The sequence below is a fragment of the Drosophila arizonae genome, chromosome 4 (assembly GCF_054131065.1).
Source record: "Drosophila arizonae isolate 15081-1271.41 chromosome 4, UAZ_ARI_1.0, whole genome shotgun sequence".
NCBI classification, from domain to species: Eukaryota; Metazoa; Arthropoda; class Insecta; order Diptera; family Drosophilidae; genus Drosophila; species Drosophila arizonae.
Genome location: NC_142924.1, coordinates 17,133,451 through 17,158,341, shown reverse-complemented (window position 1 = coordinate 17,158,341; position 24,891 = coordinate 17,133,451). Strand labels below are relative to the sequence as shown.

Here is a 24,891-nt window from a genome sequence, read left to right as displayed (position 1 = left end):
GGCTATCGCTCTGCCCGGGTTTATGCGCCATGCGGGTCAACCAACCCAGTTAGAGCCACGCCTGGAGCCTTGGCCGCTGCCTTAACTTTGACGCCGTCGTGGCCAGCCTTTTGGCCAGGATGAGCGCAATCAGCGCCTGGAAATAGCCATGGCTGTAAGCAATTCCGAATGAAACAAACGTTTTTTCCTTTTTTTTTGGTATTTTTAAAATTCTTGTTTAAGTTTTCATTTTGGTTTTTAATTGTCGTTCTTTATTTTTTGTTTGTTCTTTTCTTTTTTATATATATTTTAAATACTCGTTTCATCTATTTGATTCAGTGCGTCATCATTATAAGTTTTATTTTGTTTTTTGTTTTTGCTTTTTTTTCATACTATATCGTACTATTTATACTTATATATTTTCTTTTATATATTTAATATCGTTTGTATCTGTCTTTTCTTTTTTTTTTTTTTTTTTTTGTTTATTATACAAGTGAAACTTATGGCAACAGAAATAATTTATGAGCCCAGTCGCGGGCGGGGTTTGAATAATGAAAATTATTTTTTGTTGAAATATATTTGACAGTTTTTCTCGCCTTACCGTTTCGTCTATTTACACAGCTGATCTCTACATTCATTTGCTTTTCACTTTTTCAACATATTTTATTTGTTTACTTTTCAAATAAATTATATGTCGTGTGTTTTATTTACTTGTTTTTTATTTATTTTTTATTTAATTTAATTTTGTGCACGTTTCTTCTTCTTCTTTTGCTTTTATGAATTGAAATCTACTTTAAACACAGTTGGCACACACACAAAAGTCTGTGAAGAAACGTGACTGTGACAGTGACTTCGTCTGTGACTGCGACTGTGACTGTGACTGTGACTTTATCTGTGACTGCGACTTAAGCTGTAACTCATTGAGTCCGTGATTGCTGTCATCTTATTGAAAGTTACTTATTCTTGATTTGCTAGATATTTTGCATGTATATGTATTTATAGGGTGACCAAATAGCAAAAATTGGAAAGGAATTTTACTTTCTTTTTTTTTTTTAATTTTCAGCAAATTAAAATTAAAATTTAATGCAATAGAAAGAATTTTTAGACTAATTCTGAAACTATATCCATGATTTTATATATCACATGTACATCTCATTCAAGAGCTAAACTGAGCAGTGTGTCGAGCGTTTGCTTTGCATTTTTACTTGACAGTTAGCCATGTCTAGCAATTGATATACCAGCTAAAGCTGAAGAATCTTGATCTCTGATCAAACTAAACGAATGACGACAAATCACATGAGTAGACAAGGCCCTTACAGCTAGCCAGTGTTGCTGTTGTTCTTGTTTCTTTGACATGAAATGTAGTTATAATTTACTAAATTAATTTTAATTATCTGATAGACTTAAAAAATATCACTCTAGAACGTTTCTAGATGTCTGCGAATAGGTGTCTTTCTGAAAGTCACTAACACAGCGAGAAAAGACACAGAGAGCAAGGGATCGGATCTTCAACGAGCTACAGACAGTAACCTTCGATTTGGGTTTTCTGCTCTGGCTTTATACCTATCGTTCGGCTGAGTTAAATGAAGCCCAAAGTCGCTCAGCCGAACAGAAAACGAAATGAACCGAATGCTCCTGCTCAGAGCGAGTAGCAACTCTTCGATTAATACCCAGCAAATTGCTTAAAAAATTACTTTCAAGATCTATGCAAATCTTAAAGAATATTTAATAATTTATCCATTTGCAATAACTCAAACAACTGCTATAATAAAATCCCTGAAAATAGTTAAACGCTTGCTTGGTCACCACACTCACACATATACACTGCTCGTCATCAGTATACGTCCAGCTTTGCAACTTTCATTTGTAGCTCTGCTTATGTGTAAATATTAATTATTTTCATGAAAGTGTGAGCAAAAATCATAAAAATCTCTCATCAAATTGTACAAAGTGCGCTTTTTGGCTATTCGTTTAGTTAGTTTATATATTTCAATAAGAAAACAAATAAAATTGCCAAATTAATTTTTTACAGAATTATATTTTCATGCATCTTTTTAATGTTCTTTATAAATTGATTTCTAGTTGCGCTTTTCTATAAATTTTTATTTTATTTATATTAATTTTTTTTTTTTTTTATAAATTTATTTTCTATTTTTTAGTGCATTTCTTTGTTGTTGTTTGTTAAATAAAGTATTTTTGTCTTAACATTTAAATGAGTTGCTCATTTGCTCGCTTATTTATGCTAATTGGAAAAACTGCCAAAAATTTGATTGTTGTTATTATTATATAGTTTATTTTATATAGTATATAGGGTTCTATGGCTTAGTGTCTAGAGTACTGCATACAATTGGCATAAATTTACTCTATAATCGTAAATCATATACTTTTTTCTATACTCTAGCTGGTGTGCGTGTGTGTGTGAGTTTTTATTTATTTTTATTTTTTTACAAATGGTTTATGTTAAATGCTAATTTATTTATAATATCATTAGGAATTCGTAGCTACAACGGAAAAGCTAAGTGCAGTCAAATGAGATGCGTCTTACATGTATCGAGTCTTCAAAAGTGAACGAAAAAAACTATTAAATTAAATATAAAAAAATTATTATTATTTTTAAGAAACTTGAAGACATTTTATGGCAGTTTTATTTTTATTTATTTATTTTTTTTTTTTGCGATAAATGTGATTTTTATTTTGCAAAATCTTAAATATATATTTTTCTTTATTTAGTTGAATAAATGTATAACAATTAAACCACTATGTGATGTCTTTTATTTAGTTGGTGTTCCTATGTGTGTATGTGTGGATGTGTGTGTGTGTGCTATATTAAAAAACTCACGTGCTTTATCGATAGACTATGCTAGACCATATACCTATACATACTCATAATATCGTATCATAACTCTGTCTCAGCTTATCGAATTGAATGCCTTAGTTCTGCTATAGTTATATATATATCGTATATATATATATATATAGTTCAGTATGTGCTTGTCCGTGGCTCACAACACTGTCGAGATTTTGCCCTCATCAAATGCAGCTAACAGTTATAATCGTAACTATTACTAACTTTTTATGTATCTCGTTTTCATTATTCCTTATGCCAGAGTGCATAAAGTTTACTAGAATTTCTTTGCATTTCCTTTATGTATATCCTTTTATACAATTTAATTGTAGTTGCTGATCTTCTTTGGTTTTTCCTCTTTTTTTTTTTTTTGTTGCTAATTGTAACTAGTTTCCATTTCTTTCAGTGTGTGCTGTGCGTGTAGGCTAGGCTGAATATGCCATTGGCTGCTCTCCTTTCAGTATTATCCTAATCATATTTTAAGGTACCTAACTTACAAATAGTTTTTGCCTTTCTCTTGCAGCTTCAACTATAATCGAAATAAGGCAGCTGCGTAGTAGGTTTATGAATACTGTATACATCATATAAATGCAAATGAGAATATCAATTTTATAGAGCCGTTCTAGCCTTTTGCAGAGCAAAGAAATGCGTTATATTAAATTAAACTCAACTGTAATTTTAATCGAATATTAGAACTCTTGTTTTCTTCTGTTTCATTTCTTAACATATTTGTTTAAGTTATAGAAAATATATAAGCTATAGGAAACTAAGCTAATAATTTATAAATAATGATAATGAAAACACACTAGGCTGTAATTTATATTTGCTTCATTTGTTTTTGGGCAGCATATTATACATAAATTAAAAGGAATTTTGTAACATACATATGCATTTACAATTTTATTTTTATTTTTTATAAATGTCATTAAATTATATATTACAAAAAAAAAAAAAAAATAAATTTAAAATATCGTGATATATAAAAAAAAAATAATAATAATAAAATAAAACAAAATAAAAGAAAATAATAAAAGAGAAATAAAAAATGAACATATACAATAACAAATTTTATTTTTAATTTTTTCTTTATTTATTTTTTTTCTTTTTACCATTAATTTTTATCATTCAAAAAGTAAAAACAAAAAGATTTAAAACAATTGCTTAAATATAATATAATATTGCATAAATAATATTTAACCGAATTTTTTCAATTATAAAAATTTAATTTAAATATATCAAAATTAATTACAAAATATTTTAAATACATACTATTTAAATACATTTACAAAATATTTTAAAAATATACTTTTTAAATATTCCCAATGTATATTAACATTTTACAGTAAATTCTTAAGGTATTATAAACTGAAAACCAAATCTGCATTCCAACCAGATCTTTGCTCAAAATAAATGTAAATTCACTTATGGAGATTCTTATATGTATTTACAGAAATTGCTAGGCAGTGTTTACTTATCGAAATCGAGAAGAACGAAAATGCTTTTTAGTTAAAAACGCACTGCTATACACATAGCTATTCATATCAGTAATCCTATGCTTAAGTCTAGGCGCGCACACACACACACAAGCACACACAGAAACACACACACACACAGACACACACCCGTACAGAGAGAGATTGTGTATTTAGGTTTTTTTTTTTTTTTTTTTTTTTGGTTTGTTTTCTTTCTATTTGTTTGAAGCGCTTAGAAAAGTTAAGAACTTACAATTTAGCATTTTTCTTAGTTCTCTTTCTCCCTGTTTGGCTCAATTCTTAAATCCCATTTTGCACTCACTCTTAGCTTTAAAATCTCCATGCCAGCTCCTGCACCGGTCCAGCAATAATCTCCCGTTGCATCTGCTCTCGCTCAATATCCAGTTCCAAGTATTTTTGCTGCTGCTGCTCCTGCTGCTGCTGTGTCTGCTCCTGCTCCTGCTCCTGCTCCAGTTTCTGCTCTGGTCAGGCAACATTGAGGCCTCGCTCCATTTGCTCATACATGCCATAGCCGGCGGCAACATATCACACGGTGGTCTCCCGATCCACATGTATGTACTCGACCGGCTGAAGTGGATGTCAGGACGCCGGATCAATGTAGAGCGCCTCCTTCTTGAAGTCCTTCTTCAGAGTGCCAATGTTGCAGGCGGCTGGCATTGCGCTGCCATTGCCATTGGCGCCGTTCATGAAGCCAACGCCGCCGACGCCGACGCCACCGACGCCGCCAACACCGCCGCCCTTCTGCACCACCGACTTTTTTCGCTTGCGCATCAGCCCAAACATGCAGAATATCAGGCAGGCAGTCAGCGCGGCGGCAATGCAACCCAATGCCGCAAATACGCCGCCGGGCAGCTCCAGCAGCTTGCGCGCCGTGCCGCACTCCTCCTCGGACTCATCGAACCCGCTGGGACAGTTGTGATGACCTGCAAGGCAAGATATATACATATAGGGAGCATTGATTGAAAAGAAATCTGTGCGGTCGTCGGTCAGGTTACGGTAACGACCACGGGTTTGCCAAATTGAAAGACCCAGCGGCGGCCCAGTGTCACTCGAGTGGTCCCTGGTTGCCCAGCTGCCCAGCTGCTTGAACTGGGCTGGGTGTGGTTGTGGAAATGGAACTCGGGGTGGGATTGGGCCAGCGCTTGGTTGGTTAGCTTGTTTAATGCGCTGCCTTTTTGGTTAAGCAGCTCAGTTGCATGCGCGCCTGGTTGCCCATAAATAATTGAAGCTAAAAGGCGACTCCTGTCCAGCCCCACTCGACGCCAGCTGCGGCTGCGGCCAAACTTTTGTAGAAGATATTTTTTGGGGCGGCTTTGGTGGACACAACCCGCAGCAACTTGCAGTGGCAGCAATGCTTTGTGCAGTTGTCAGAAAACTTTGCCTGATTACAAAAACGTGGCCAGCAGCAGCAGCAGCAGCAGCAGCAGCAGCAGCAGCAGCAGCTTGCAATGAAATTAACAGAGAAGCAACCACAAGTGAAATTTCTGTTGCCTGCTCGCAAGCGTCGAGCCTTTGGACAGCAAACGCAACACCAACAGCAATTGCATTGGCAGTGGCTATGGGGATGAGGATGTTGATATGGATGTGGCAGTGGGCCAAACAGTCCAAAACAGCCCAAAAATCACGTACTCGTAATGCAAACTTATGTCTTGGCGAGGGCTGCTTGCAAAGTTAGCAAGATTCGACAAGAAAATTGAAATATAGCAATCCTTTGGCAACTCTATATTTTTTGACAGAGACGAGCACATTACATAGTGATGTCAATAAATCTAATTTAACTAAATAGCATGATTATTATTATTTGTGTTTCTCTTTATGAAAAAATAATAAAATAAAATAAAATAAAAAAATTGATCTGTAAATTTTTTTTTTTTTTTTTTTTTTTTTTTTTTTTTAAGAAAATTTATTTTCCATAGATAATAATAATAATTTTATTTAGTTCAAGTAGACGAACCAAGTCGAATACGTACAGCCCTATATATATTTTTATGTATTTCATATAAAAATATTTAATATAGGAAATTTTTACGGGCATTTGAATGCCGGCATTTGCATTCAAGAGAATTATCAAAAAGCCAATTAGAGGGGATTGCTATGAATAAGTTTGAGCGGTCATATTAGGACACTCTCATGAGGCTCTCTACATACATCTGTCGTGTTAATAGAAATCTAAGCCGAAGACCCCAGCTGCCAGTGCTAAAGATTTAAGTTAGTCATAATTTTTTCTTACTAAGTTGTGTGAAATTCAAAATGTAACTATTATTTATTTATTTAATAGACATTAAAATTAACAGAAAATAATTTTTTTTATTTTATTTATTTATTTTTTTAATTAATTAATTTTTTTTCAGCTTTATTTCCCTTGAAAATGTATTAAATAATCAATAATCAATGCAAAAGTTATACAAAAATAAATTTGTAGCATAAGCTTTGCATGGATATTAAACAATTTGTTCAAGGGAAATTAAGCTCATTCAAATAGAAAAATTAAAAATGATTTTTCTTTTCATTCTAATCTCTGTCAAAAAAATAAAAATCAATTATATAATAGTCACACTTTGTCTTTAAAACATCTCAGTAATCTTCTCACATTTCCAATAATTTTCCCCCAATTTCATTTCCCGCTCCATCTGTCATCACCGCAAAGGAACCTCAGTGGCAACCCGTGGAGTCGTGCACTTACCATCGCACCACAGGCTGGCTGCTATGCATGCATCAATTTCGGGGCATTTGTACTCGCAATCCGACTCCTTGGGATAGAAACCAAATTCGTTCAGCGTTTCATTGGCTGCTGCGCTAGTCGCAACGTTTCCAGCGCCAGCAACGCCAGCGCTGCCAGTGCCCACAACGGCACCACCACCACCACCACCACTGCTGCTACTGGGTGGTGTGGCCAAGCCCGTGGTTACGCTTGCATTCACATGCAGGTCCAGTTGCTGCAGCAACGCATTCTTGGTGCGATGTATCTCCAGCCATGTGAAGGCTATGTCACCGGGCTCCTTGAGGATGGGCTCCAGCACCAGGCTGATGGGTCTGCAAGAGTACAAAAGTGAGTGAGTAAAGTTGTAAACATTTTTGGCTGCCCTTTCTCCTCCTCCTCCTGCTCTCTCTCTCTCCCCCTCTCTCCCTCTCTCCCTCGCTCTCTTTATCTCTCTGTCTTCAATTCAAAGTGCAAGCCCTGTGGCTGTCATGCAGCTGCTCGCCATGCTCCACATAACTTTGGGGCAAGTTTTTGGCTGAATAAAGTAAGGAATACTCGCATTCGGATATTCCTTTGGCCGTCCGTTGCTCAACTGCAACTAATTACGCGCAACTCCCCCCACCCTCCTCTCTCTCTCTCTCACTATCTCTCTATCTCTCTCTCCACATAGACAAAATCCTCGTCTATTATTCAGTGCGCCACGACTGCCTTTTAAGTGGGCCAAGACGATGATTCTGCCATTAACATTAACGCATTTAGTATATCTGCTTAATGCGCTCGAGTGCTGAACACAGCGCCAAGGCTGGCATTATATTTAAATTGAGTGCCTTGAGTGCCAAATCAGCTGAGAAGAGCTGCAATTGGCTCAAAGCTCAAAAGCAGACTTCAATCAATCAATTTATTTGGCATATTTTAAGATATTTTGTGAGCGAGCTATTATTTTAATGAAGTCTAAATTTAAATGCTGAAATATTTATGGAGATTTGCCTAACTTTAAATAGGACTGTGTTAAAACTCCTTATATAATTAAATTTATTTTGAGACAAAAAAATGTATTTTTGCAATGTTTAAAACATGCTCTAAAAATATTAATACTAAATATATTAAAGTATTTCATTTGATAGAAGAAAATATAAATAAAACTGCGCTTAAAATTTTTATATGAAAAAAAAAAAAAGTTTGCAATGTTTTAAATATGCTTTAAAAAATTAAATACTAAATATACTAAAGTATTTCATTTGATTGAAGAAAATACAAAAAAGAAAACGCGCTAAAACTCTTAATATGATTAAATATATTTTTAGACCCCTCAAAAAAAAAAAAAAAAAATATATATATATATATAAATAAATAAAAAAATAAAAAAAATAAGTTTTGCAATGTTTTAAACATGCTTTAAAAAATTTAAATATTAAATATATTGTATTAAAGTATTTCTTATAATTATACATTGAAAGATTTAAATACCAAATATATTTTAAATAAATAAAAACTATTTTACATGCTTTAAAAAATTTATTGAAATACCAAATACATTTTTAAATGAAGAAAAACTATTTTGACTATATATGTATTTATATACTTAAAAAATTAATTTAAATGCCAAATATATTTTCAGACAACAAAAACTATTGAGCCAATTTTCAACAATTTTAACTCAATTTTTTAGCAGCTCACACATCAGCGCAATTTATTGAAAAAATCTCTGCTTGCCACCTTAATCCCATCCAAAATCCGTGCATTAGCTTTTTGCACTCAAACACTTGCGTTCAATTGACGCTCGAAACAAATCCAAACAGCAGCAAAACTTAAAACCATTTTAGCTCGACCAAAAAATGAAAATAATAAAAGAAGATTTCGGATAATAAAAGTGTGCAGGAAGTATTTTTGGAGCACTTTAAACGCAAATGGGTTTTAATGATATGCGCATGGGAGCTTTGCTCGCTCAGCCATTAGTTTTCAGACAAAATGTATATGCATATAAAGCATTTTAACAGAAGCCTCTCGAAGTGAATAATGATTTTATTTTATTTTGTATTTTTTTTATTTTTTATATATTTTTTTATTTTGTGTTCAACCGCAAACTAATTGCAATTTAACAACTGCTCGACCAGCATGCTCTCAATTTGCTGAGCCCTCCGACTCTTTTGAGCTTCTATCTAACAGTGGGATGGAGAAAGAGAGGGAGAGAGGGGGAGTATAAAAAAAAACGGGCTGCTTAAAAATGCAATAACAGGAAATGGCTACAGCGGCTACAACAAAACACAGGAAATTGAGCACAAAGAAGGCAAAAAGAAACCATTCAGGCAAACAAACATGGCCGACAGACACACACACACACACTCACACACACACACGGGGCTCGTTGAAAAGCATGCAAAAATATCCACTTGGGCTGCGCTGCGGCGGGTTGAAGTGAGCTCTGTGGCAATTTATGTTCAAGGTGCGTGCCACGAGAATGAACTCGACTTTGGTCAGTTGTGCTGCCTCTGCTGCGGCTGCTGCTGCCCCAAACGTGTTGCCATTCAATTTTATGTGCAACTGCAGCTCAAATTTGTCGCCAGCCATAAAAAAAAAAGAAATTGTGGCATGAGAAGTGTAAAAAAAAAAACATATAAAACATACAGCACGGCCATGTGGAAGCATATTTTTACGACACCCCAAAGGGTAATTGACAGTGTGTCCTGCTTCCGGCTGCAGCTACGGATCGGGCCAGACAGCGTCCACTAATGAGCGTGTCGAGCCTTTTAGATAATTAATCGAGCGCTTTGCAACTCACTCACTAAAAGCCACAATGATAGTCGATGAGAATGGCAACGAAAACAAAAGAGAGAGAGGGGGAGAGAGAGCGAAAGAGAGAGCGCGAAAGAGCGAGAGAGAGGGAGAGAGAGAGAGTGTGTTATCAAGATGAGCTCTGAAAGCGAGCAAAAGCTATAGGAGAGCCAAGCGCAGGATAGGTTAGGATTTTTTTAAATTAAGACTCTTTTATCGTCTAACTAAGAACTTTATTCTTGTGTAAAAATATGTAAAACTATAATATATTATATTAATATAATATTATAATATAATAAAAATTTTGAAATTAATATTCGTGAAAGTTTAACTAAATACATTATTGTTCTTATCTCTTTTTTGTAAGACTATTTTTCTTAATATCTTAATTGGTTCAAAAACAGCTTTGACAAAATGCAATAAAATCAAGAAAATTAACAAATAAAATAAAATTTAAATATCTCAAAACAAACTTCCAAAGCTCATGATAAGCTATGATCGCTCAATATAATAGCTACTGGATTAAGCTCATAATTTAGCTATGAAGAGCTTTCCGGTGAGACTTAAAGGCATTAAAAAGGATAAATAGATTTAAAAGAATGCATTATTTGAAAGCAATCTAAAATATGTGTAAGTCTATATAATTTAAAAAGCTTTTTAGGCATAGCAGCTAATTTATGAAATCAAATGAAGCTATAAAAAACATGTCAAAGCTGAAATCAGCAGAGTATAAAGATTAGGCAAACTTAATAACTAAGCGTTCATGTTAAAGCTTCATCAAAAGCTCATTAAAGCTTGGTGTATATATAATTCTAAAGCAAAAGTTTTCTGCCAAGCTTCAAACTACAAATCCAAATCATTGAAGAGACCCCAAAATAAACCCGCCATATCAGCTTTAAGCTCTTTTCTTGACTGGGCCTGGAGAGAGCTGAGCTTTATATAAATTACCGTTGTCATTAATATGCAGCGCACTCCACTTACTTGTTCATAAATAATGGCTGGCCATTGGTCCAGTCCTCGGAGAATATGTGCAGGGACGTCGGCCGGGGGCCGCTCTGGGCGGGGCAGACGACGCGCATGGGCTTCAGGGGGCGGCCCGAGTAGACCATCAGCCGGTTCTTGGTATGACAGCGCATGGCATCCTCGGAGGTGGGATCGACGGGCAGATAGGCGCCCCAGGTCTGAACGAAGAGGGAACGCTCCGACGACTGCGCCTCGATGTACCAGGCGAGGCCCTCGCAGCTGGCGTCCTGGGTCTTCAGCGGATACTTGAGTTCGTCCTCGCCGCCGGCGCCTTTCAGTTTCAGCTGCTTGCGGCAATCCGGCTGGCGCTTGAACTCATACGAGGCCGAGAAGAAGACGTCGGCAAAGTCTTCGGAGATGTTGAGGCGCGTCACCGTGAAGGTCAGCTCCATGATGCGCGAGTGCGAGACAAAGGTCAACGGGGCGTTGCTGTAGAGGGCGCTGGAGTTGTCGCAGAAGCAGCCCAGCTGGATTTTCACATCTCGGAAGGGCACATCGTACAGCCGCAGCTCGGTGATGCGGCCCTCGGGATCCAGTTGATTGCAGCGCGGCCGGCCCGTATGCAGATCCGAGTCGGTAGTGCAGGCGGTGCCCTCGCCAAACGAGACATTGTGCAGCACCAGCTTGACGCGCTCCGACGGCCCCGCCTCGAACCGGTACAGGCAGCTGATGTTCTTCGCCCCGCCCCGGCCATAGAGGAACACGTTGCGCGGCACCTGAATGTTGCCCTTGCGCTTGCGGAAGACACGTGAGCAGAGCGGCGGCACCGGATCCTCGCCACGTCGCCCTGGCCACGTCTCGCCGCCCTGCTCCGTGTCCACAAACTCGTAGTTCAGTGCAAATTGAGCGGGAAACAGGGCGGTGCCCGTGTGCGTGTGGAACTCCAGTTTCTGCAAATAGCACGGCAAAAGAACAAAATTAGTGTGCGCTGTGTGCACTGAGAGAAAACGGGCGATGAAAGCCTCGCTCGAGTTTTGCTGCCAAAAGTTGCATATTTACTTTGGCTGTGACCCGAAAAAAAAGCACTTGATTTCTTGATTGAGCTGCTGCTGCTTGATTTTTTCGCTCAGTGTAGCTGGCAATGCTTCAATTTGGCGTCAAAATATTTGCAGTTCATATTTGCGACACTCAAAAAGGCTAAGCAAGCTTATTGCGGTCCCCCTCTATTTGCTAGGCCCGCAATTGGAACTACCCCTACCAGAGCACCGCCCCGTCCCCATCCCTGCCCCTTACTGACTGTGTGTGTGTGTGTGTGAATTTGAATTTTGCCAGCAGTCAAAGAAGCCGCCGTGGGCCAACTGGACCCGCTCCGGCCTCGTTTGTCGCTTGTCGTTATTTGTGCACGTCTGGCGATGCACTCGAGTGTTTAATTTGATTAATTTTGTCAAGTTTTAGGCAAATACAAATTTGCACTGTGCCAAATTTCGTTGGCTTGCCTCCGCGCTCGCTTCCAGGTAATTGTTGGGGGCGAGCCAGAGCCAGAGTCGCAGCCGGAGTCAACGCAACTGCAGCTGACTGTTTAGTAGCTTGAAATACAATAAACTCGAGGCTCTTTTTATTTTCTTTTCATTTTGTTTTCGTTTCTTTCTTTTTTTTGCATTTTGCTTTTTGTGTTTTCTTAAGTTCAACAAATTTGACTTTTTTTTCTTTTTTTTTTTTGTTGCTGCTGCCAAAGTAAACAATGAAATTTCCAAGCCAATGCCCGAGAGCAGGCTACATTTTTACGGACTCTCATTTGTCTGTAGACACGAGTGTTGCATAATTTCGGCTTTAAAGCAAATGTCGAGAAATAACTGAAGCATATCTTAAGGATGCTTGAAGAATGTAGCTACAGCTGGGTATTTATTTTTACGTGTGCAATTACTGTATTGTTAGGCAAATTCATGATAAAGACTGTGTACTTAACCGTCTATTTGAGTGAGAGTTCGTGTATCAACACTGGGAAATGAATGAATGAATTTAGGGAAATTTCAAATTTATGCAGATTTTATACATGAGACGGAAATATAATTGATTTTTGGAAAGTCAAATTGTCAAATTGTTAGTATTTTATAAGCTTTATCCAAATTTAGTATTATTATTCAGTACTAAGGTTTTTTTTCCTTTTCCACTTACCAAATATAATTGATTTAAAAAAGGTCAAATTATCAAATTGTTAGTATTTTTTAAGCTTTATCCAAATTTGGTATTATTATACAGTATGCAGTTTTTTTCTTTTTTTTTTTTTTACCCAATAAAATTGATTTTTAGAAGGACAAATTGTCAAATTGTTGGTATTTTTAATCTTTATCTAAATTTAGTATTATTATACAGTATAAAGTTTTTTTTCTTTCTTCACTTACCAAATCTAATTAATTTTTAGAAAGTCAAATTATCAAATTGATAGTATTTTTTAAGCTTTATCAAATTTTAGTATTATTATTTTTTTCCTTTTCCACTCACCAAATATAATTGATTTTTATTAAATTATCAAATCGTTAGTATTTTTTAAGCTTTATCCAAATTTACTATAATTATCCCGTATTTAGTATTTTTTCTTTTCCACTTACCAAATCTCTGCCAGTGCTCACATAGCTCTCCAGTGGACTGCAGGGTCGCTGCTTGTTGCCGCCCATTAGGGCGCTGCTGCCGCTGACGCCGCTGCCGATGGCCGTGTGATCGCAGAGCTTGGGCGTCTCGTAGTCGTAGATCTCCAGCATGAGGCGTCGCTTGCCCTTGGTGCTCATCAGCGAAACGGCGCTCTGACTGTTCTTATCAGAGCTGAGCACAGCTGCAGCCGAGGCGCCGCTGCCGTCGCGATTTGATTTGCCCGTCGATATATAATTGAGGCTGTCTTTAATGCCGCCCAGCTGCTTGCCAGCACCACCGGCCGCACCACTGCCACCACCTCCGGCGCCACCCTGATAGCCGCTGTACTTGTTCTCCTGATTAAACACACTCGCCTGTGTGGGCCCATAGATGTATGTGTCGACCGGATTCCAGGCATTGTCAATGTTGACCCGCAAATTGCGATTCAGCTTCGGATTGCTGGCGCTGTAGTAATAGCTGCCATAGTTGCTTTGATTCAACAGCGTTGGCTTGCCACCATCTGCCGAGGATGCCACCGGCGGGGGTGGGGGCGGCTGTCCTGTGGTCACACTCGTCGATTTGATGGGCAAATAGGTGCCATAGCTGTCCCACATACGCAAACGTGTTATCCAAGGCGGCAGATCGCTCTGTAATAGATGAGATAATGTTAGTAAAATATAGAAATGTTAAAGCTAACAGGCCTGTGGCCTGTGTGAAGAGTGGCTGCAGAAGCAGACAGCTATGTTAAAGTTAACAGGGGTCCGTATTCAAGTTGTATATAAATGAATTTATTTCCAGCTTTTAAACGCTAAAACCAATTGGATAATGTTATTAACAGTCGCAATGTTAAAGCTAACAGCGCTCTGTATTAAAGTCTTATAAGAAAAATTCACAGCTTTCCAGCTCTAAACGCATTATGCTCAGCTTTCAGTTTATCTTCACGCATATTTTTTTCCGCTTTATTCCGCTCTCACTCTTCCTTTCTCGCTCTCTAACTCAGTGTTCTTTGCTGCCCTCTGTGCGTTTGTTTTGTTAGTGTTAGTTTGTGTCTGTTTGTCTTGTTGTCGTCGGCCAGCTCGCATTCCGTTAGTGCTAACAATTCCTGCTGCTCCGCCGCCCTACGTCGCTCTTCATTCAACATGTTTGTCATATGTCACATATTCAAACAGCGGCAATGAGAGTCAGTTGCAAGTGTGAGATATTTGTCTTTTCACGTTTTGTCACTGCTGTTGTCATGTTTTCATGTTGTTTTTGCGCCTCTGCTTCTTCGTCATCTCCTTTAGCTACTTCATTTGCTTTGCTCTGCTTCTGCTACTGTTTCTGCTTCTTCTTCTTCGGCTTCCCCATCTCCGGCAGGCTGTTTGCAGGCATTAAATATTTTCACTAGACGCCTGTTGGAAATGTTTTCCTTTTCGTGTCTAGGCAGTGATTATTGTTGACTGTGTTAATAATGAAGAGACAGTTACAAACAGCTGTGGCTTATGTCAGGCACAACAACAGCAACAGCAACAGCAACACCAACACCAACAAAAACAATAGCAGAAAAAAAATCTGTAAAGGTTGGTGCTGAATTAGAAGAGGACAGAAGACTTGCTGTCTTCTGCAGCTCTGTTGAAGCAAATTTAAACGGGTTTGGCTTTCTGTTTTTTACTATTATTCTTTTTTTTTTTTTTTTTTTTTTTTTTTTAATTTAAGGTAAATATTTTTATTTTTTCGTTCGTACAGTTTCATTTTATTGACTTTTTTATGTTAAAATATATTTGTTTTTTATTTTCCTGTGGCTGCTTTTTACCCTCTCTTCTTATTTACCTTGAACTTGTTGAAAGCCCCTGGGAAATGTGGCCCCACTTTTGAGCTTATTCAAGAATTTGCAGCTAACTTTTCGCACGCCTTGCCACCTGCCACTTGCCACCTGCCATCTGCTCAGCCTCATTCTTAACCATATGACAGTTTGAAGCAGACTTGTGAAGCTGTTAAGTGCCTTCAAATTGGAGTTTCTGTAAGCCTAAGTCCTGTCGCGTTTCCAACTGGGGTGCTGGCTCTGCTCCTCTCACGCTCTATATTATGCTCTCTTTTGACAACTGCTCGTGCCGTTAGGCTGCTGAAGAGTGTGAGTGGGAGAGGCGTTCGCGAAACGTCACCATTTGTATGTTTGGCTCTCATAAATGTCGCACCGTTATTTTTCTTCTTCTTTTTTTTTCGCATTGTTTTGCAATCGCCCACTGTTTTCAGCTCACTTCTGTAGCTCTCTATCTCACTCCGTCTCTCTTTTTGTATTACATGTTTTTTGTTTAGAGTTTTAACTTTGCTTCTTAATTTAAAAAGTTTTCTAGCATTTTTTTACAGTTGTTGTTGTTGTGCAAATTCCCTTCAATTTCGCTTCTACCCACGTACCAACTGTTCCCGTTCCTCTCCTCGCTCTTTGCTCTCTCGTCTTATGCTCCTGCAAGTGTTGATTGTCGTTGTTGTTATTGTAGCTGTTATACCTGCTGTTTGTTTTTGTCGCTTTTGTTGCTGTTACAAAATTCATGAACTGTTTTTGTTGCCTCTGCCGCTGCCGCTGCCACTGCCTCTGCCTCTGCTGTTGCTTCTGTTTCTGCTGCTGTTGCCCCTGTTTTATTTTACACACATATTTTTGTTCTGTCACTTTTTATTGTTCCACTGGCCGAGTGGGGGAGTGGGTGGAAATTATGGAGCCATGAACTGTGTGTGTGTGTGTGTGTGTGTGTGTATGAGTGCGAGAGGGAGATGTGGCGGGGCTACAGTTACTCTGCAGTTGTTTTTATTCGCTGCTGGCAGCTTTTCATTTTTTACAATTTAAAGTGTAGGTGAGGCAACTGCAATTGACACGGACACTGCATCCAGCAGCGACTAAAGCAAGGATGCGAGTGTTTGTTGTCGCCAATCCTTGAAGTGGCAGCAGGCGAGCTCCAGCAATCCACGTTTTCGTTTTTGTTTTCTTTTTGCTTTTTATCCTGCCAAAACAAGTGCGCAGAGCTTAACGAACAGCTGATGAGCTCTCATTTTTTTCGTGCAGGTGTCTCTCTGCATTGGGATTTTCGAAATTAATTGGCAGTAAATTCAAGTCGCAACAATCTCTCAAGTGCTCGAAAACTCTGTTACCCAAACAACAGTATTAGACGCCGCCTCTCTCTCTCTCTCTCTCTCTCTCTCTCTCTCTCTCTCCTTCTCTGGGGCGTCTAGACAGAAAAAGAGACCTTGAAAAAGTTGAGCAACTTGAAGCAATTTATATCCACGCCCAAGACACAGACAGGTGGAGTTTGCCTAATAGACGATTGCATGTTCTCACATACGACAGGCGGGACTGCAGAGGAAGGTGGATGCTCTATGAAAACCAACTCAATTATAAAGAATACCTTGAGTTGATTGCTTAAATGCTTCTCGAGTTTAAGCTAATAGGCTTAACAGCAGTGCTGCAAACATTTTAAAGGCATGCTAAGCGGATGAGATGCATTGAGTAATTTTGTTATTAACAGCGTGTGTAGGTAGAGCTGTAGTATAACAGCTTTGCTCTTTATTATGCAGAGAGCACACATACATATGTATGGCAGGCAGCCTGATTGAGTGATACTCGGAGTCTTTTAGCAGTGAGCAGGTATTGGGAAGAGAGTAATGCAAGATTACAGTGGATTCATTAAACGCTCTTGCAGTTTAAGCTTCTGTTATAAGCTAGTGCCTCTGTTGTTAATATGTTATTGCAGCAAAAGACTTACTGTTATTTAAATATACGACATTCTGTTGGCTTTCTTATTAACAGCTCATGTTATACTATTAACAGAGACACATTAAGCTGCCGGTGTTATTTACTCTCAGTTTATGTTACATCCCAGCTTTAAGCTTTACAACTTTTATGTATGATATCCGTTAAGGTCCTTTTACATTATCTTCAGTTGTCATTTAGGGAATAAATGTAGTTATTTGCCCTAAAAAACCATTTACTCGTTTATTGTCCGACCCTTTGACCCACTCATCAACGCACTGACTACTCCATTTGTACCCGTTATTTCTCTTCTTTTTTTTTTTTTGCTCGACGCCAAGCAGCTGTTATATATGCGAATAGTTTGTACCTTGACACAATTTACAGGCCGTTAGACAGCCGGCAACAACGCACATTAAAAATGCGCTCAACACCCGAGTGACACAAGGTGTTGCCATTGTTGTTGTTGCTGTTGCTACTGATGTTGTTCTTGTTGTTGTTGTTGCTTCAACTACTCGCCACAGTTGTTGCATTGTTGTTGCTGGCGTCGCATTTTGACGCAGTTTCATTTAGCCTCCGGGTAGACTTTACTTTAGTATTTAGACTTAAAACGAAATGTCAAAATCCCCTGGCCACACTCCCCAACAACGTGGAGTCCTTGCCAGCTGCTATAGGCGTAAGTGCGACTATATGTATGTGTGTGTGTGTGTGTTGGTGTCTTTCGCTTCTATTCACACGAGCGGCAACATTTTAATTGGGTGAGAAGACAAAGTGTCGCTCGACTGGCACTAATAGCATATATAGAAATTAAGACAATAGTCAAGTGGATCTGGCTCTGGGCGCGTGGGGCGCGCGACGCGTTTAAGCATACAATGCAAACAGCTTGGATACTTCAGCACAGCAGCAGCAGCTCCTGGAGCTGGAGCTACCAACACACACCCACCCACCTATGGCTAGCATACATTTTATGCATTTATGCAAACTGTTACGGGGCCCAACCCAAATTTCAATTGCGTGGGGGGGGGGACAGGGGAGCCGATGGTGTGGCATGGTATGGTAGTCAACTCAAACGTTTTCACTCACCCGTCCCAGCGTATTGTTGTCGTGTATCGCCTGCTGCAGTATCTGCAGATTGTAGCTGGTGAACGATAACCAAATCAGGTCACCAGGATATCCGTGAAAGTGGTACGTGCACGTTGTGTTCGGCGGAAGCGTGTGACGCGGACTCACAATGCGTCCCATGCGGCCGCGACGTGAGAATAGAACATCATCTGTGGGAGTAAGAGAGAGAGAGAGAGAGAAAAACAAAGATAGAGAGAGAGTGAGAGATATATATATATAGATGGATATACTGAGTGGGAGCGTGATAAATAGAGATTATGACATGCATATGTGCAGCTCTCATATACATATACATATGTAAGTGTGTGTGTGTGTGTGTGGCTTATACTGCCAACTCACGGCCGTATCTTTTCTCATATCTTTTTTTTTTTTTTTTTTTTTTAATATGCTCTAAGAATGTTGTGTGACAAGCGGCTTACATGCGATTTAGGTTAATTTACACTGCGCTCGCAGCTAGTCATTTTAACCCCACTCCCTACACTCCCATATACATATATACGTAGCAAAAATATACTTGTAAAGGTTAGCATATATGCCAAAGTCAATAAAATATCTTATCGGTCTGATTAAAGTCTGGGAGCATCGAGGCACTTAAGGCAAACTGTCTGAGCTATCAAAGAAAATAGAGCCAAGTGTGAAACACACAGAAGAGAAAAACTATACAAAGTTGTTTGTGTTAAGTGAAACATCATTTTTCTTTTCATGTATTTTATACGAAGGTAGAGGACCAATTTATATAGGTTAATATTGAGGCAAGCTGTGAGTTAAACATTTTTTTATTTTTAATGGGTTCCGAAAAAAAATATTTAAATTTATAATATTTTAATTTATATATATTTTAATTAAGCAGAAGTTAAAAATATATATATTTTTAAATTTTTATAAGAAACATGAGTGAGAATATCAGTTTTAAAATAATTGTAAAAATTAAATACAATTAATTTAGTAATAATAAAATCAATAATAATAAAAATAAGAAAATTAGGTGTTTTGGGCTTAAAAAAAAAAAACAAAAATAAATAAATTGAAAAAATATATAAAAAATATAAATTTTGTATAGAGCAAAAAAAAAAAAAAAAAAAAAAAAATTAAATATGTCTAATTTTTATTATATTAAAAATAATATATGATAAAAATTAGACATATATAATTTTATTTTATTTTATTTTTATTTTTTTTTGCTCTATACAAAATTGATATTTTTTATATATTTTTTCAATTTAATTATTTGTTTTTCAATCTTGTTTTGTATACATATTGTATATATACATTTATTAATATACTTTTGAATACATTTTTATCACATTACATAAAGCAGCATCAATTGCATATTGCCCATATTACATAAAAGCTTTACATGCCTGGGACTGTCCTTATGCTGCTTGTTAACAGACTTCTTTAACACTTTTAAGACTCACTGTTGACTTAACATAGAAGCTCATAGCTGTATGGCATTACGCTACTAATAACATTTTATGTTAACTAACGAAAATATGATCCTGAGGGGACGGCTTCAACTGATTCCCACTAAAAATGTTTCTTTAATTGTTTCAGGTTAACATTAAAAAATCGATTAAACATTTCATAAAATTACAAATTTAATGCATTTATTGAAGAAGAAATTCGGAAAAGTTCCTTTAAGCTATTCCATTTGCTAGCAATGACATGCGTTGTTCAAATGACACAAGCAGCGGTATAAGTCAATTAAACTACTTCAAATAAAATATCGATTGTTCATCGGCAAAAAGACTCTAAGATATTCGCCAGAAATGAACAATTTGTTATTGTTAAATTTCGAACAAGTCCCCTTTGGGTTGTTCGTATTTGATGTGAACTTGTTTGCGGTAGTTGCAAGATAAGCCTCAGGTCCTACTTGCAGCTTGTATAAATATGTTGCAGCTGTTGAAAGTGGCTGCCACGAGACACGAGAGAAACGAGAGCTTCAACTTCAGCTGTAACATTGTTGTTTTTACAACATTTTCCTAACAGCGTCAAAACACAATTTCTGTAGCTCAAACTAAGTGCAATATTGGTTGTAAATATATAGAGATATACATATACGTGTATGTATGCATGTGTGTGTGTGTGTGTGCTTATGCCCAATGTTGCAATTGCAACACTTAACTTTAATTAAAGTTGTCCGAGAGCGGCAACAAGCCAGAGAAGCCAACCAAGCAGCCAAACAACATCGAGAGCTCAGTTGAGCGCTCTGCCTGGGGGACAACTTTGGCAACTTTTGCTTCAAGTGACAAATTAAAAACAGCAGCAAAAAAGAAAAGAGAGAAAATCGAACCAAGCCCAAAAATAAAAAGAAAAGAAAAAAATGCGAAGGCGAAGCGCGCGTTTCAATTGCTCAAAAGTCGCACGATTTGTAGCAATGCAGCAGGCAGGCAAAGAGCCTGCGAAAGAGAGAGAGAGAGAGGGGGCGGTAGTGAGTGGGAGTGAGAGAGGGCGAGGCAGAGGCAGAGCAGGTGCTGGCGTAGCAATACTTCAAGTGGATGTGTCAAGGTGGCTGCCCTGAGTGTTGCGCTAGCTCCCACTGCCACTCCCACTCCCCCCGTCTCTCAATCTCTCTCTCTCTCTCTTGCTCTTTCTCTGTCGGAGAAGCAGGAAGCAAACGTCAACAGTATCGATGATAACACCTGTGCTGCTCCAACTGCTGCGACAGCTTTTCAACTTCAAGTTGGATGTTTTGATGTTGCCGCATTGAGTGGCAGCTGGGCTGGCGGCAAAAGTTGCAGCTGTCACACACATAGGCAAAAAGTTGCCAGCCGAGCATGACTATGACGTCTCCACCCTCTCTCTCTCTCCCACTCTCTCTCTCTCTCTCTTGCTAGCAAAGCTAATACATTTTTATGAGCCTTTTATTGTCACATTGCGCTGGTTGAGCACAATTCTGGCCCATAAAGCCCAATGCGAAACGCCTTGAGTGGCAGTTAAGACTGCTTTAAGCACAATGTGTGCCCGAACAAAAATTTAAGAACTCAATTTTGTGGCATATTGCGGCGAGACTCGAGACACAGAAGATTCGCAACACAATTAAGCCATAAAATAGGTCAAAAATATGCTTCATATTGGATGAAAGTGATGAAAATTGCTGATATATAATTGAAATTGCGGCTAACCCAGGAAGAGTGATAGTATTTGTGAAAATTTATATTGCAGTTAAAGTTTGAGTTCTTGCATATATTTAAATGTGGATATATTTAGAAAGAATTTCTATTTGATCCAGTAAGAGTGATGATATTTGTAAAAATTATATACCATTGCTGGTTGTATATATTGGTAATGCTGTAAAGTGATACCTTCACAAAATTGAAAATAAATTATACTTCATATTTTAAGGGAAAAAAATATATTTTAGATTTGGTAAATGTCAAAGTAATGTAAAGGCCTAGACGATGCCTACATTTAATTTATTAATACAATTAATATTTGGATGACATGTACTGAAGCTAATCGATTAAAAGTCGATCTAGCAAGCAGTGCACAGAGTAGTCCAATTGGCAAGCAGTGTAGCTTATAGTAGATCCAGCAAGCAGTTTGAAAATTTTAGGAAATTCGGCAGCTCCACCTGAGGCGAGTATGAGAGCTTATGGTTGAAGCATTCCCAGCTAGGCCAAAGTATTTATATGCATAATGTTCAATTTACTAATATAATAATATATCATATATATACCCCACTAATATATTTGTACCCCACTAAATAAATAATAGCAATAAATCGAATAAAGTTCTATCCCTTGAAAAAAATTCGTTCTCGATAATTCTCGTTAATTTAAATTTCTGTATAAATCGAAAAAACTTGATCGCCTTGTCCTTTCGAATCATCGAGACTCGACTGTATGATCTAAGCAAATGTAAAATCAGAAACCATTTAATATTTCAAATATTTTCCATTCTATAAGAACTTCCTTTCATACTGCTCTGCATATTATGAAATATTTATATACATACAGTACCGAGCAAAAATGAGTGAATGTTTCACAACTTTGACTTTCATCACGCATAAAAATTAAACCATACAAGCAAATTAAGATTTTGTTTTTTATACTTGTTCATTAGTTTGTTGTTAACAAATAGAAAAAGTTGCAACGCTAAATCAGCTAAACTTAATTTATGAAAAATAAAAAACCAAAAAAATACACATAAACTCAATTTTGCACGTTTTATAATTGCCAATACTTTGGCTCTTCTACTTCTCTTCTCAGCCGAAATCATCCAGATTTCCCCATAACTTAGTTCCTTGGGTATTCTTCTTAGTCGTAGATTGAGCATGTAGATTTACCGTTATCTTTGTCCTTTTAATATTCTTATTTGTAAAGCGATTTGAAGCACATTTTCTTTTCGCAACAAATTTAAAATAATTGGTGAAATATAATTTTAAAATGTGGAAAATTTCAGTCGACATTGAAAATAGTGGTGTGTGCCTGACCGGGAAGGGATTTCCTTCGCTTATTATTGCCGAAAAGCTTTGAATCAGCCGAAATTTGACTCCGAAAACTCAAGTCAAAGGTTGCAAAAAACTGTTCTCGGGCTCTGATGCTCGCCTAATGATGTCGAAAATTAAGAAAAACAAGCTGCTAGCACCAAAGGGTGTTTCTCTAACAATTAATAAAAATGTTAGCAAATGGACTGCTAGAAGAGAAATTCGTGGCTTCGGATATGTATCATTCATTAAAAAACAAACCTGCATTGTCCGAAAAAAATTTGAAAAGGCGTTTGAAATTTGCAAGGGATCACAAAAACTGGAGCATTTATGATTGGAAACGAGTTGTTTGGTCAGATGAATTAAAATTTAACCGTTTCCAATCATATGGAAAGCAATATTGCTGGTGCAGACCTGGGGAACGCATTCAACGACATCATGTAAAGGAAATCGTCAAACGTGGCTGCGGCAGCATTATGGTTTGGGGATGCTTCTCTTGGTAGAACGTTGATCCTCTACATAGAGGAAGGATTATATGAATATTCTTCAAACCCATCTTCCCAAATTCACTGATAAATGTGCGTGTCCCCACAGAGAAAGGGTTTTCAACAAGATGGCGATCCAAAACATACTGTAAAGATTATTTAGGAATGGATAGGAAAGCAGAATTTTAAGCTAATTTTCACTCCATACATATAGAGTCTATATATAAATCCTATCCCGACTTCAATCCTATTGAAAATCTGTGTTCAATAGTGAAAAGACGGCTGGGACAGTATGATGCAGCCCCAACGAACATTGACAGCTTATGGGAGCGCGTAGAAGCGGAGTGGATCCAATTTCCGAAAGAAATGATTCAAAGTTTGGCTGAGAGCATGCCAAAAATAGTCAACAAAATTATTGCTAATAAGGGTTTTGGACTAAATATTAAAAATATTTAGTTTTTTTTAGTTTTTAGTAGTTTTTTTTTTAAACGTGCAAAATTGAGTTTATGTGGATTTTTTCGGTTTTTTATTTCTAATTTTTTTAATTTTGTTAATTTAGCCTTGCAACTTTTTTTTATTTGTTAAGAATACACTAATAAACAAACACACAAAAAAATTTGTTGATTTGCTGGTATGGTTTAATTTTTATGCGTGATGAAAGTCAAAGTTCTGTAACATTCACTCATTTTTGCTCGGTACTGTATATATCACACGCCGCACTCATTGCATAGTAAACTGCAATAGAAACGCAATTTTAATAATCTCATCTGCATACATTGCATTGACAGTGGGACTTATGCTAATTTAGTGGCCAAATTTGCGAGCTGCCTGCAATGAGATAGGCATGGAATTACAGCGGCCCGAATGGCCAGAGCCAACCAGAGGCGCTCTTCCTTGAGCGCGTGCTTCCTTTCGCATAATTGTACAGGCGATAGGCAAACAGAAGTAGATAAGGCGTGCCACCTCCTCCCCCGCCCCCCTTGGGGGCAATTGTATTTAATTTGCGCAGCGGTCAATAACAAATCGAAAAATAACAAAAGCAAAAACAGAACAAGCAAACGAATAACATGGCCAGTCAATCAAGCAACGAGAGAGATGGAGAGAGAGTGAGAGTGAGAGAGTGAGATTGGGTTAGCAGCCTCCTTGGTGCCACGCCCACAGCCGCACAATCAATAAAACTAACACCCCATAATTTAATGGGCAAACGCGTTGCGTACACAATTGCGACGACTGTGTGTGTGTGTGTGTGGGGGGGCGGGGGCGTGGTGCACAGCGAAAGCCCCAAATGCACTCTAATAATAAATCGCAGAAATAACAATTTTATTGCCGCAACTGTGGTGCGCTGAGGCGGTGCGATACGGCGAGCACCTGCCCGGGCTACATTTGGCTACACTGATAAGCATATTATTTTCATTACTATTCTTATTATTATGTTTCTTATTATTATTATTATGGCCGCTACGCTGCTTCGATGCGAGCTCCAACTTTCGCCCCAGCACCAATTCCAATTCCGATTCCGATTCCGGGACTTGAATTATTTCCGTATTGCGCACCATTGTTGTATTGGCCGGCCATTTTGTATGCCAACGAAATTTATTACAGCCACGCTGCAGCTGAGCTTTGCACCACCCGCAACCACCCGCACCACCCACAGCACCCACCCACATTTGTGTCTGTGCTGTGATTGTAATTTTGGCCGTGCGCAAACGTTAACTAATTCACATGGCGCACAAAATAGCCATGATTACAATTCATA

The 24,891-nt window shown here is 37.9% G+C and overlaps 1 protein-coding gene across 1 annotated transcript in view; it reads right to left on the bottom strand.

Annotated features, from left to right (window-relative positions):
* Positions 1-434: 434 nt before the first annotated feature.
* Positions 435-24,891, bottom strand: part of LOC149269296 (uncharacterized) — a 94,710-nt gene continuing 70,253 nt past the window's right edge. The window contains exons 10-14 of the mRNA XM_089468351.1: positions 18,183-18,370; positions 13,363-14,028; positions 10,772-11,703; positions 7,001-7,350; positions 435-5,240 (exon numbers count right to left, since the gene is read on the bottom strand). Of these exons, the coding sequence (XP_089324477.1) occupies positions 4,897-5,240; positions 7,001-7,350; positions 10,772-11,703; positions 13,363-14,028; positions 18,183-18,370 (2,480 nt within the window). The 3' untranslated portion in view covers positions 435-4,896. The remainder of the gene's footprint in view (positions 5,241-7,000; positions 7,351-10,771; positions 11,704-13,362; positions 14,029-18,182; positions 18,371-24,891) is intronic.